Source organism: Xyrauchen texanus, chromosome 37, assembly GCF_025860055.1.
Source record: "Xyrauchen texanus isolate HMW12.3.18 chromosome 37, RBS_HiC_50CHRs, whole genome shotgun sequence".
Classification (NCBI taxonomy): Eukaryota; Metazoa; Chordata; class Actinopteri; order Cypriniformes; family Catostomidae; genus Xyrauchen; species Xyrauchen texanus.
The window spans coordinates 24003993-24018570 of NC_068312.1; the positions used below are offsets into that span (position 1 = coordinate 24003993).

Here is a 14578-nt window from a genome sequence, read left to right on the forward strand (position 1 = left end):
TATCACTCTGGATAAGAGCATTTGCTAAATACCTTAAAGGTAAACATATCTATTCTTTGTATTTCACATTATTTGTATTTATTGTATCCTCATACACAGCAACCCATAAAAAAAATCAATTATACCCTTTCTGAAAATGTATTTATCTAAAAAAATTACATTTTATATGGCTGAAACCTCTTTGACAGCTAAATTCAGCATTACACAAACATCGAGTTTACACTATTTAAATTATATATATATATATATATATATAATTACACTTCCGTTCGCCTCAGAGAAACATGCAAACGTCACCATCTGTTGGGCATAAAGTGAACTACAAGATTTGTATATTTTTTTTTATTTTATATTACAATAAACATTTTTATAGATTATGCATTTCTAATTTAAATTAAGTGTAAGGTAAGTGTAAGGAAACACCTCTTTCAATTGCAGACGAAACGGTCTAAACACTTTCAATTTCTTTCTCCCACTATCAATGATTTATTATTTGATTTAAAAATTGAATAAAACTCAGAGGTAAATAAAATGTGTATTTCCTGAAAGCCTGAGGGAAAGTTCGTTGAATGACACATCCCCCGTTTATGAAGGGGCTCAGATAAATATTTAACATTTGGAGCAAAAATTGAGATGATATTTGGTAAGAATGAGTGAACAAATGTAGGGAACGAGATAAAGGGAATGATTTCGGTAACCCCTACAAAATGGCCGACACCCGAAATTGTGCACTATTTAGTGAATAGGGGGCGGTTTCGGACACAGCTTGGGACTGTGCACAGCTAACGCAGGGTTCCCAGAAAGCAGGCGAAATGGAGGCTGCCATCTTTGCTCACGGGCGCTCAGTTCCGGGATCGGGTGTCACGTGACTGATCAGTCGTCAATGGGAATAGATAGGGAAAATATAAATCAATTCCACGCTTATAAGAGCCCTTCAAAAACAATTAGTTGCCTGATGACGATGTGCTATAATGTAATAAAATTATTTATATTGAAATAAAACACGGCTACTTTTGAATGACTTTTTAAGGAGAAATCTGCTTTTTGCCATCGGATGGTGTAGATCCAACATCTACCAGCAGGTGCTAACAGTGACCAGCTAACCAGCCTGAGTGTACTGGGCGTATGGGCAGCCTCGATCGACAGACACGACAACCAATAGTGTTGACGTTTCTCATACCTTCAAGCCAATCAAATTCGGCGGGCGAGATATGTTTTAGCTTTGACAAGATGGCGAATGCGGTTGTTTTACCGCAGGGAAACTGAACAAAAAATAACATTTCTCACTTAAATTCGCCGACATCGCGGTAGTATAATTGTTAAAAAAGTTTATAGTTAGCTGCGCAAAGCTTGAGGATATCTAACATGAAAGGAAAAGAGCGGTCGCCGGCGAAAAAGCGTTCAAGGGCCTTGGATGAAATACGAGACAGGGGAGGAAGCCACCCAACCAGTAAGAAAATGGGGGTTATATCGATTTCTGGTGGTGGAAGCAACAACGGCAATAGTTCATCTAAAAGCGAAGGGGGTTCTGCAAGACGGGGATTGATCGGAGACAAACGAGATGGCCGAGATTTTGACGGACATGTCTCAAGTCGGACTGGAAATAATCACGGATACACCAGCCCTGTTGCAAGCTCGAGCAGCAAGAATCACGTCTCGAGTCTGTCTTTAGAGGCAACCGCCCGCAGCAACTCGCGCGGGGAATCGCGCGCTCCGCTTCCCACCAACGAAAGTGAGTACAAAACTTTAAAAATCAGCGAGCTCGGCTCCCAGCTGAGTGACGAGGAAATCGAGGATGGGCTTTTCCACGAATTCAAAAAATTTGGTGACGTGAGTGTTAAAATCAGCCGAGTGAACGACGAGAGAATTGCATTCGTGAACTTTAGAAGACCGGATGATGCCAGGGCGGCAAAGCACGCACGAGGCCGCTTGGTGCTGTATGACCGTCCATTGAAAATCGAGGCGGTCTATTTAAATAGAAGGAGAAGTCGGTCTCCAGTTGACAAGGACCATTTTTCTGTCGTAGCAGGCCATAGACATTTGCATACGCAGAGGCCACTCTCTCCAACTGGCCTAGGCTACAGGGACTACAGGTTACAGCAGTTAGCGCTCGGTCGGCTTCCTCCTCCCCCACCCCCTCCTTTACCCAGAGAGCTTGAAAGGGAAAGAGAATTTGCCTTTTATGAAGCAAGGGCAAGGCCTGCTTACATTGCGGAGAGGGCCGCTCCTTTCCGCGAGGAGGACTTTATCTCTCCAGAGGACGATCAGAGAGCCAACCGCACACTGTTTCTGGGAAATTTGGATATTACCGTCACTGAAAACGATTTGAGGAGGGCATTTGAAAGATTTGGGACCATCACTGAGGTGGACATTAAAAGACCCACTCGTGGCCAAAGCAGCACCTATGGCTTTCTCAAATTTGAGAACTTGGACATGGCCCATCGTGCAAAAATAAGCATGTCTGGGAAAGTTGTTGGCCGAAACCCCATAAAGATTGGATATGGCAAAGCGACCCCCACCACACGGCTATGGGTGGGTGGTCTTGGACCGTGGGTCCCTCTGACTGCATTAGCAAGGGAATTTGATCGCTTTGGAACTATTAGGACTATAGACTACAGAAAAGGGGACACCTGGGCTTATATTCAGTATGAAAGCTTAGATGCCGCTCAGGCAGCCTGCACGCACATGCGTGGTTTTCCTCTCGGTGGTCCAGATAGACGGCTGAGGGTGGACTTTGCTGACACAGAGCACCGCTACCAGCAGCAGTTCTTGCAGCCCCTCCCCTTGCAGCACTATGAAATTGTGGCCGAGTCTTTCGTCCATCGTGCCACCCCTGAGGCCATCAGGGTCCGAGAAAGGACTCCTCCTCCACTGCACTTCAGAGACCGAGAACTGTATGCTGGGGCTGAGTGGCCAGCACCTGCCATTCGGGAACGTGTAAGAACTCCTGCATTTGAGCCCCTTGAACACTTAGAACGTGAACGACGACGAGAGGCGTGGTCTCTGGAGAGGGAGCTGTCAGGCAGGGACCCTGCACGTAAACGCCGCCTCATGGAGGATGGGAGACATCTGGAGTGCTCTCCTGATAGCAGCAGCGAGTGGGCAGCCCGACGTCGCAGACCGCCCTCCCTAGAGGGCAGCCCAGGGGGTAGCAGCCGTGACGGACGTTTCAGTGACTCTGAGCGGCCTTTGAGAGCCGACCGGGCATCCCCAGCACGAGAGAGCCGCAGCATCCTGGACAGAGCCCCCGGCGATAAGCGCCTTAAAAGCAGTGGCTGCCTCTCAGAATCCAGTATCACCGCTAGTCCAGCAGAGAGAAAACGCAAATTAGGTGATTCAGCCAAAGGTGCCTCCAAGAGAGACCGAACTGAGGGCAGCTCCAAAGGCAGCAACCCTTCAAAGCAAGATGCAGGGGGGAAGCTGAGCATGGCCTGGAATGGCATGTTACTCCTGAAGAACAGCAACTTCCCAGCTAGCATGCACCTCCTAGAGGGAGACCTGAGTGTTGCCACCAGTCTCCTTATCGACAGCAGTACAGGCGGCAAGGTCAGTCAGCTACGCATCACACAACGCCTTCGCCTCGACCAGCCCAAGATCGACGAAGTGTCTCGCCGCATCAAAGTTGCAGGCCCGGTTGGGTATGCGGTTCTTCTGGCCGTCCCAGGCAGCTGTGAGGAGACTTCGTCTTCGGACCCAGCAGCATCAACACAGAGGCCCCTGCGCAACTTGGTTTCCTACCTGAAGCAAAAGCATGCCGCTGGTGTCATCAGTTTACCTGTCGGGGCCAGTAGAGATAAGGACAATGCTGGGGTCCTGCACGCTTTTCCGCCCTGTGATTTCTCTCAGCAGTTCTTAGATTCATCTGCGAAAGCTCTTGCCAAAACAGAAGAGGACTTCCTGGTCATGATCATAGTTCGAGGAGCATCTTAACAATCATAACACAAACCAAAGTATTGTTAATTCCAAGCTTCTCTTAATGTCTCTTAACTGCATGCTGTGTAAAGCAGAAGTGGTACCACAGTAAAGGGCATATGTTATTACCTATTCTGCCAAACCTGTACAAAAAAAAAAAAAAAAAAAGAGAGAAAAAAAAACTGTAAGACCCTTTCATATAGCAAAATTTTGCTGTATGGCAATATGTTTGTTTTACGTTGCAAGTTTATTCAGATGTCTAGTTTTTGTTAAGTTTTACCCTGCATAAAAGAAGGAACGATACTGGGCATATTAGAATAGGAACATTTTAATTTGGTATTGGTCATGAATCAACTAACTAGTTATACTTCATGTATTTCAGTCAGACTGCAGAACATCTTGTACGAAATAATTTCTGTGAATGTTGATTTATTTGGTTATCAACTGAACTGATTTAATGGGTTCAACTTTGGTTCATGTGTCTTGATGCTTTGAACAATCACTTTGCAATGGATAGTGTAATATAGGTAGATATTGTAGTCCTGTAGGCAACTAAAAATAACAACAAATACTTCTTGATCTGCATGTTGATGCTAGTGTTCCATACAGTAGTAGCCTGTTGCAGAGGTTTATCCAGCTTAAAAATGAAGATGTAGACAAAAGAAAGTCATCAGTGTTATATTGATTTGTAGTAGAAAACAGGCTACATGTTAACACCATAACTTACCTTATCACATAAAAAATATACATTGTGAACAAATTTTGATTGTAAAGTAGATATTTCATAGCCCTCCATAGACCAAATCATAACATCAAAGAAATTGTGTTTAAAGAAAGTTATTCTCACATACTGTTTTCACATTTTTGGGTTATATTTCAAAGAGTTTTGAATGAAGCTAAAATCTGGTTTCAAAGTGAGATTGTTTAATGTCTCAGTTTAAATGGTAATTGATTGTCAGAAAATAATAATAATTGTAATCTGACTGCTTAAAGTGGTTTTAATTTTATTTTTTCAATAGGACTGTCATAATTTTTCCCAGATATAATCAGCTAACAGTGATAATGTTAATACTGCTGTTCTAATGAAGGTCTCTTTATAAACAAGTTTTAATAGGATTCTCACATTAATGTTAAGTGTATATGGCCTTTTATGTAAGATTTTGTCAGCACCACCCATAATTAGCTAAACATGCCAAGTATATGTACAAATCAAGCCCCAAAACTTTGTACAATTGTAAGACAGTTCTAAATGTTTTTATTGATATGCCTTAGTTGACAATGTAGACCATATATTTAATTATGATTTTAGTTGAAAGGCCAGTTATGTTTGAAATAATACACAATGTTGTCATTCCTGGGTGTGTCATTGTTCAAATGGTTTTAAAATAACTGTCTGCTCTTTCTCTAAACTCCTGAAAAAATAGAGTTTGTGTTCTTAGCCTGTTTAGCTAATTACAGTGTACTGATCTGATGAATAACTAACATCTTTTCATGTATGACTTTTATATTCTACCTACTAAATTGTGTTTTAAAAGTTGATTGATTTGTGATTTAACAATATAATAACAGCTGATTGTGTACATGAATTATTGGACATACTGCATGTTCAGTCACAGCCTCACAGGACAGGAAATGGACCGTTCAACAAGTGGACTTCACATGGCTGGAACCAGAAATGATTGTTTGAAATGATTCAGGAGCCCTTTGGATGCACAGGGGGAAGAGCTTTCCATTTAGTATTAGTGTACTTGCACAGAGAGAGCATCTACCTGCTTGTGTAATTGTTTTTGTGCTTACAGTTCCCGTATTTAAACGGAAATAATGACACTCTTGATTTATGCTGTGTTTACCTGATTTCTTGATTGGGGAAAAGAGGATTCGGTCACACTCCTTGCACAGCTCTGACGTGGCTGTTTGTACACATACACAAAAAGTGCACTGGCCCCTCATTTGATTATATCACGCTATCAATAAATTGTTTCATTTGAGGGAGAAATGTTTATTCGTTGGAAATGAATTGAAGAACGCCTGCTGCTGCTTTTTTCGGTTGTGTTTCGGAAGGAATTGTTGCTCAATTGCTTGTTTCTGCTCAGGAAAGAGAAATTCTCCCCTTTGTTTTTCGGCCCGGGATCAGGGATGGCAGTGAGAGCAAAGGGAGAGCGCTCTTTTGTTGCTCAATGTTGTTGTTGATCTATGTTTCCCACCCTTGTGTCCCCCCTCCCTCCCACATGCTAAATAACCAAGGATTCTGCTGCCCCCAGTCCTCAGACAAATCCGAGAGAAGGGGGCTGTTCTGCAAACCTATGAGAATGTAGCTCTGTTCGGTTCTCGGAGATGAACGCAGTCAGTGGAGAGATGATGTTTGCGCAGACCTTCATCTAAACTGAAATATCGGTTTCAGTACCTTCACTGGGGTCATTGAATTCTCACAGGCATGATGGCTGTTTCCTGCTGTTTCAAGCTTCCTCAGCCAGAAGTATCCAGGTTTGCTGTAACATGGCCGGCCACACTGCTGTTCACACTATGCGTTGCCAGCACAACTGCCAGCACTATAGAGGCCGAACAAACCATATAACAATGATTTCCATTTCACAGAGGATCAGGCGTTTGTTTATTCCATCCTTTGATTTCTTCTGATTTGAGTTTGTTTTGCTCCATTGAAAATCATTGAAGGAAGAGGATTTCCGTGATCAGAGAGGAAAGCGATTTAGAAAAGTGAAAAGCATTTTTAGCCTTCAAAATTGTGTTCGTCTTGAAGCGAGTTTGATAGTTTTGTTTACTTAAACATTTACTTTCAGAAAGAAATTTTAAAAACCATTACACGTTAAATTGAACCTGTTTTGAAGAAACCATCAAAGAAAATCAAACATTTCCTTCTGTACTGCCCATCTGAACGCTTGCCAGGAGCCTCATCAGAAGAGAATGAACACACCTTTCTTCCATTGCTAGGAAAAAGTCCAGTCAGCTGCATCAATTTACATGCTGCTCATTCATGTGTCTGAAGCGCAGATGTGAGGATTCAGAGTCAGACCTGTGCTCTGGTATTAGTGGTGAGTAGGGGGCATACTGGGGCTTACCTCATATGGGGCATTAGACACAAAATCTACCTGATTCAGGTAAGTTTATAGCAAGCACCAGAGTAAATAGTTTTGAACTTTTACCAGTGGTTGTAATTTTTATATTTATGTGTATATGTTTTTTTTTTTTTTTTTAAGAAAAATACAGAAATATATTTAGTATTTAAAGGAATAGTTCGACCCCCAAAAATTCAATGATGAAATCATTTACCCACTCATGTTGTTACAAAGCCTTATGAATTTCTTTTTTTCATGGAACACAGCATTTGTTAGGGACTGACAGCTTCCATCACCATTCAATTTAAATGTAGCTTTCTTTTTCAATACAATGAAAGTTAATGGTGGCTGAGCCTGTCAGTCCTCAACATTCTGCATAACATTTCCTTTTGTTTTCCACAGAGGTAATAAGGTCACAGGGGCTTAGAACAATATAACAAAGTAGTTGTTTTTGGGTGAACTAACCCCATAAATTAGCAAATGAAAGGCAACTGGTGGTGTAAACAAATTAATTGATAAATTACTATTAATTGATAAACATACTTCTTTTAAATCTATATAAAACCTAGAACAACCGTTGACTGCATTATATTTGCAGATGTGGATGAAAGAGTTGATGGTATCCATTAGTTGAAGTATCGCACACTGTAGATTATACAGGAGTTCAGCTGTCAGTGCAGTATTCAAATAATTCAAGCATTTCAAGTTACACTGTAAACAACTCAAAAGAATGCTAGTAACATTTTCTTTTTAAATAATATCATATGTGTCCTTTAATTTGTATTAATTTGTAATATTCCTAATTTAAAGCATTTACTAGATATAAAACTGGAGATAAATCATTGCTAAATCATAACTGTATTGTGAAATCTGATTGCTTAGTCACTATCTTTGAAACTATAGGCTATTTTTACAAAACTCTACCCACTAACCATAAAACCTTACAACAAACCAACAAAACATTATACATCTCTTGTAAAAGCAAACAATTCTTGAAAAAACTCTTCAAACTCTTTTAAAATATTGTTTTTGCGTCAATACAGTACACACAAACCATCATTTGAATAAGCATATGAAGCACCAACTATGCTTTGATAGTGTAAATGAAAAACACTTGTGGTTTTTGCTTTTTCTGTGTGCAGGGCATAGCAGTTTGCAATAAAGTTTTGTCATACATATTAATTGGCAATTGACAAAATAGTGTAGTAATGTAGAAATCAATGTTTACAAAAATTGTAAACTAAGTGTAAAGCAGTGAGTTGTTTACAGTTTAGCAAAAAGTGTGTTATAAAATTACAAACTGAGTGTAAAGGAGAGAACGTGCATTCAGTTTGGCACACTTGGTAAATGCATTGGCTACAAGAGTTAATGGTTTCAGAGATAGTTCTTCAAGAATCGCTGTTCGTGTTTAAGCATTCAGAAAAAAATGTAACAGATAAATTCTACTTATTAATTTATGATGTAGTGTCCCCAGCTCACATACTTTCTCCTGTGCTTTGTTAGTACTGTAGTGGGGTGGATTATTTGAGTTCTAAAGACATAATCAGGGCTCTATCACAATTACAATGATGTTAATGTTTGGGTCTCACAGGATCCTGTATTGTTTGAGCAGTGTGAGATTTTTATAAAGAGCCCAAGCTTGTACATAAAGGGTATAGATCACCCAAAAAATGAAAATTCTGTCATTTTTTCGCCCTCGTTTAGTTCCAAACCTGTATGACTTTCTTTGCTCAGTGGAAAACATAAGGATATATTAAGTAAATGTTAGGTAGGTAGCGTCAGTCAACATTATCTTTAATTGCATATTTCTTTTTTTCTGTACTGTGAACAGTGACTGAGGTTTGTCTGTCCCTAATATTCTGCCTAACATCTTTTGTTTTTATAGCCTTATCCATTTTTTTATTATAATTTTATGAAAGGTCAGCTCAACTCATTTATTGACCAAAGGTGTGAGGAAATTGTCAGACCAGTTGCTCTCTGCAAAAAGGGCTTGGGCACAGGCAAACATTAAAAGCAAGACATTATAGAGTTATCTATTTATGGTTCATGTTATTTGATTATTTTATATATATATATATATATATATATATATATATATATATATATATATATATACTTTGTTCATTTTAACATTGATAATTCAAATATAATAAAATATAATGCAAATAATCAGTTATCTGATAGCACTCTGAACATGTCACACAGACGTAGTCTCTAATATTTATAATATCTCTTACAGTATCTTCACCACAGTGCTCACTGACTGGCTTGTTCTCAGATGCTATGGAATGGGCCTGGTAACTTGGTAACTGTAGGTCTCCACAGTAACATTCTAGCCCCTCCCCTGGCTTTATTTACATAATCTCTTTGTGTAGCCTAGCTACTGTCCCCTACCCACTGCCACTGTCCCCTACCCACTCCTCTGAGTAATAAAAAAAGACCACTGTAAGTCCAACAGTCTAAAACATTAGCTCAATGTTCTTAGTTGTAGCTTAGGTCTCTCATAGCCTCTGCAAAAGCTACCACATGATGGCTGTAAGCTATTTTAGGTCTTACAAGTGGCTTTCAACCATTTGATCTTATTAAGAATACTACTTATCGTAAGTTTTTATTTTATTTTTTTTATTCTAGTCAGATGCCCAAACTGAACAAAATTTGAATTTCTTCTTTAAAGAGTTCATTCTGAATATATTATACCTGCACTGTTCATTTTAATAGCCATTATGAAGGAGGAGAGATCTGTAAAAAACAAAACCCTGTTCTACCTCTGTCTGTCACTTGGATTCAGTTGTTCAAGTTATAGATTACCTATCTTCTAATAGGTTCCTTTACTTGAACACCAACCACCACCATGAGCATCACTCAGATATTCAGAGTATATTTGCCTATTTTTCAGCTGATGTCCTGATCGGAGTCATTTCCCGGTTGACAGATTTGAGTGTCCTGCTGAGTGATAAAAGCACAGTTGGTCATCTTCAGATAAAACTGTTAGACGGTTTGTTAATTTTTAGAAGTCTCTGCTCTCATGCAGAGACTTCAAAGATACTAAAAGAAGCATATTTAATTATGCATGTAGTTATTAGCCTGTTAATGAACTTTGATTTTTGCCAGATGTTGTGATACCCACATGAGATGAAGTTTTAAGATTTCCCTACACGTTTAAATTATTATTATTTTTTTTGTTTGTCCACAGAACATGTGTTGCATTATAGCTATCCGTTCATCAGTGATTAATCATGAAAAGAGTGCAGCGTGTCAGACCACATCACAGCTCACAGTCTGTAAGTGCTATTTAAATTTTTTGCAAAGTAGAATTGAGTAGGTTTGTATTAATACAAATGATGATAATTTATATATATATATATTAGGGCTGTCAGTCGATTACATTTTTTAATCGAATGAATTACATGGTGTCCCGATTAATTAATCACTATTAATCGCATATACAAATATTTGCTGAGAAAGCCCCTCATATAACAATAACTCGATATATAATGATTATACATATTTATATCAATATATAATTATACATAGTTATCTTTAAATATTTTAAAAAATATTTGTATGTATATATATATATATATAAATAAATATTCAGATAATTAAAGTGCATTACATTCTTGTGGCAGAAGAGTTCATCATTGATAAGACAATACAAAAAGTGGTTTTAGAATACAATGTATTGTTTACTACCATATTATTGATCATAAGTCAATCATTGGCATACAGTTCACAGCAATCCATTTCACAAGTGAATTTGTCAGTCAGTTGGAGATTTATTATGAGGGCTTGTTTAAGTGCCCGTCAATTTACACCTACGTCAGACGTCTCGGGTGTGTTGCGTCATAAACATAAAATATTTAGGTCACTTCACTGTTTTCTTCACTGTATAAACTGCACGTTGCTCATACAGCTGAAATTTCACTTACTGCCCTCTGGAGTAAACAGGTGGTACTACAAGCGTGCATTACTCAGGAATCTTCCTTATTATGGTCCGTGGGCATGCGATTAATTGCGTTAATTTTTTTAACACGTTATTTGTTGTAAAATGTATCGCACTGAATTAACGCGTTAAATCGACAGCCCTAATATATATATATATTAGAATGCTGCATAAAAATTTTTGTTGTTTGTAAAATGTGATTTGTTCTCAATAAAGGTATATTTTTACACCACTTTGACTTTGTGTAATATTGTGATGAAAGAATAGTTGGAATAATGAATGTGCTTTAGGTTTACAGAATACAAGTTATGCTAATATTTTTTTTTTTCAATAATTAAGATAATTGATGGAGTTCAGACATGGAGTTCTCATAATTTGCCCTTTATAGCCAAGAGAACCTTTTTTGTTTTTTACAGAATGGCATTCAAATCCACTGCTGGCTTTAATTGCAGTCATGGAAAAATGTGACAATTGTGGAAATTGTCAACAAAAAATTATCCAAAACCTTTGACAAACGTTAAAAACAATCAAATTAAATAAAAAAGTGAATAATCACTGACTAACAGTACAATAGCTGCGTAGATCTCTGTCAGTGGCATTAAGAGAATGTTATTGTGTCCCCTTAATTGTCTTAAGGCGACCTTTTGAGTTTACGACTAATTTGCTTCATACAAAAATACTGAAATACAAGATTACTTCTAAACCATTTCTTTATTGAGAAATCAAAAGTGATAATAGTAAAAAGCTTTCTGGCAGCATCACTAGTCTTGAAACTAGTTTATGTTAACAATAACTGAATTGCTCAGAGACATGCTCATTATTTGTGGTTTCTATTAGGAGCTTTCCAAGAATGTTTTCTGTTAAATTGTTGCATTTTTGCGTGTTTTGCTCATCATCATTCAAGGAAAAAAGAAAAGATTTTCATTACAACATTGTTGATGAAAGAACTGGGTATAACAGCATCGCTATAAAACACGGATAATTGATACAAAATCCCAGCGGTAGTACATAGTTTATGCCGCAGGAGGGCAGGAGTTTACACAGAACATCTCTATCAGGCAGAATTGCAATGTCTGAACACTAGTGTACATGTGTGTCTACAGTACATATTGAGGACGTTCAAATACAATAATGAATAGATTGATACACTAAATCTCTGTTGCATCTTTGGCTCTCATTAAAGGATTGGTTAACACAGTCAGTGCCTACAAAGGCAAAAAGTGCTGATAAATGTACAGTAGTTTCACTGTAGGTTATTCAGTTGAACCAAAACATAAAATAAAACTGACAAAAATATAGAAAACAGGAAACTCCCAATATATACATTTGCTGTCAGGGCCTCCAGTACAGGTTCACAACATGTGAACCCACAAGTCAACTGACCTAATTCTTCAACTTTTGGCTAATTGGTAATAGAATTTACACTGATCAGCCACAACATTAAAACCACCTGCCTAATATTGTGTAGGTCCCCCTCATGCTGCCGAAACAGAGCCAACCGCATCTCAGAATATAATTCTGAGAAACTATTCTTCCCACCACAATTGTACACAATCATGCCACAGCCCAAATCACTGATACATTATTCCCCCAATCTGATGTTTGATGCGAACATAAACTGAAGCTCCTGACTCTCATATGCATAATTTTATGCACTGCACTGCTGCCACATGGTCGGCTGATTAGATAATCGCATGGATGATCGTTGGTGCCAGATGGGCTGGTTTAAGTATTTCTGTAAATGCTAATCTCTTGGGATTTTCATGCACAACAGTCTCTAGGATTTACTCCGAATGGTGCCAAAAACAAAAAACATCCAGTTAGCAGCAGTTCTGGGGACAGAAATGTCTTGTTGATGAGAGAGATCAATAGAGAATGGCTAGAGTGGTTCGAACTGACAAAGTCTACGGTAACTCAGATAACTGCTTTGTACAATTGTGGTGAGAAGAATATCATCTCAGAATGATATTCTGAGATGTGGGTTTGTGCTGTTTTGGTGGCACGATGGGGAGCTACACAATGTTAGGCAAGTGGTTTTAATGTTGTGGCTGATCAGAGTTTTCACTTAGAAATTTCCCACTGCAATCCGACTTAGTCATTGTTAACAACAATATGACTTTGATTTGGCACCAGTAAGAAAAAAAGAACATGTCTGGAATATTAAAATTGTCATTCTGGCCCAGAACATCTTCCAATCAGTGCACCAATGACAAAAGCAAACTTATCAATAGATGTTTAGCCATGTTGCTGTCAGCCATTGCACCCTAGCTTATACAGTTCTGCACTCTGTACTAAACTTTGTAAATAACAAACATGACCATGTAGACAAAGGAAGCAGTGCCCTGCAGGCATCTTTAACGGCTTATTGCATAGAACCACCATTTGACAAAATACATGTTTTTGTATATTAATACATGTAAATCGAACCTTATTCAATTCTAGTACACAGTGCCCCCAAACAGTATTTAAACACTTTTTTGGACACTTAAAGTAATAATTTACCCCAAAATAAAAATTCACTCATCATTTATTCACCTTCATGCCATCCCAGGTGTGTAGGACTTTCCTTCTTCTGCAGAACACAAAGGAGTATTTTTAGAAGAATATCTCAGCTCTGTAGGTCCATACAATGAGGAGAATGGTGGACAGAACTTTTAAGCTCCAAAAATATCAAAGGCAGTTAAAAGAAATCAATATAGGTGCATTATAAACTGTTCCATTCATCCAAAAACACTGTTTTTAATCCATTAACTGATAAGGCAGCTGCCATCGTTTTCCAATGCATCCAAAGTTTGTATAAAACAGCCCTAAACAAACCAAAAAAAATGATAGTTCATTCCCGGATTCAAAAGTTCTGGCAACCATTCACTTGTATTGTATAGACCTATAAAGCTCAAATATTCTTCTAAAAACCTTAATTTGTGTTCAGCAGAAAGAAAGAAAGTCATACACATCTGGAATGGCATGAATGTACGTCAATGATGAGAGAATTTAAATTTTTGGGTGAATCTTCCCTTTAAGTAACATTTAAATATGTATACATTTACTTGAATTGGAAGACAAAATATCAAAATATTTGCAGATGCAACAAATGCTACTCCTTTTCTTAGAACTAAGGTGATTGTTTTGTGGATGTATAAAGTCAGCTCCCTCAAGTTCACACAGGTGTCCTTGCAGGGTAAACACAGGTGTACATAAAATTTGGTATCCAGAAAGTGTCCCATATATATATATATATATATATATACATGTTTAACAATTACTGCATTGATTTTTAATTTGAAAACTGCTTTTTGTTAAATATATATCTTGAAAATAGTTTTTGTGCTATACAGTATTAAGCCCAACTTGGTTTTATATTTTGTTGCATAATGCAAATGCATTCATCATACAACTTCAATTGTGGCAGAGATTGTGGCTAAAGTCTGTAAATTGTCTTCTGCAGTCCGGGATATACCATCATCCCAGTGGAAGCATCTGAGGATTTTTCTGAAGAAAGATCCTTGCCAGAATGATTATGTGCTGGTCTGAAACTGTAAATGTCTGATAGTCTTTAAAGGTGAGAAAACACATGAGTGGCAGTAGGGATGCTTACCATGTTGTTGTAGCAATTTGATTTATATAAAAAAATTCAACAAACATCCATTCT

The 14578-nt window shown here is 38.1% G+C and overlaps 1 protein-coding gene across 4 annotated transcripts; it reads left to right on the forward strand.

Moving 5' to 3' along the window:
- Nucleotides 1-1237: 1237 nt before the first annotated feature.
- LOC127630794 (RNA-binding protein 15-like) lies at nucleotides 1238-14520 on the forward strand. 4 transcript variants are annotated; one of them, XM_052108581.1, is made up of 5 exons: nucleotides 1238-6962; nucleotides 9226-9297; nucleotides 9883-9981; nucleotides 10180-10267; nucleotides 14375-14520. In XM_052108581.1, the coding sequence occupies exon 1, from the start codon at nucleotides 1366-1368 to the stop codon at nucleotides 3928-3930; it is 2565 nt and encodes an 854-aa protein (XP_051964541.1). In that variant the 5' UTR covers nucleotides 1238-1365; the 3' UTR covers nucleotides 3931-6962; nucleotides 9226-9297; nucleotides 9883-9981; nucleotides 10180-10267; nucleotides 14375-14520. The 4 variants fall into 4 exon arrangements, with proteins under 4 accessions (XP_051964541.1, XP_051964538.1, XP_051964540.1 ...); XM_052108578.1 differs by having other exon boundaries at nucleotides 9883-10267; XM_052108580.1 differs by lacking the exon at nucleotides 14375-14520 and having other exon boundaries at nucleotides 10180-11498.
- Nucleotides 14521-14578: the final 58 nt, after the last annotated feature.

What these genes read in the sequence shown, in the direction of transcription:
- LOC127630794 (XM_052108578.1), top strand. Translation starts at nt 1,366, where the DNA reads ATGAAAGGAAAAGAGCGGTCGCCGGCGAAAAAGCGTTCAAGGGCCTTG.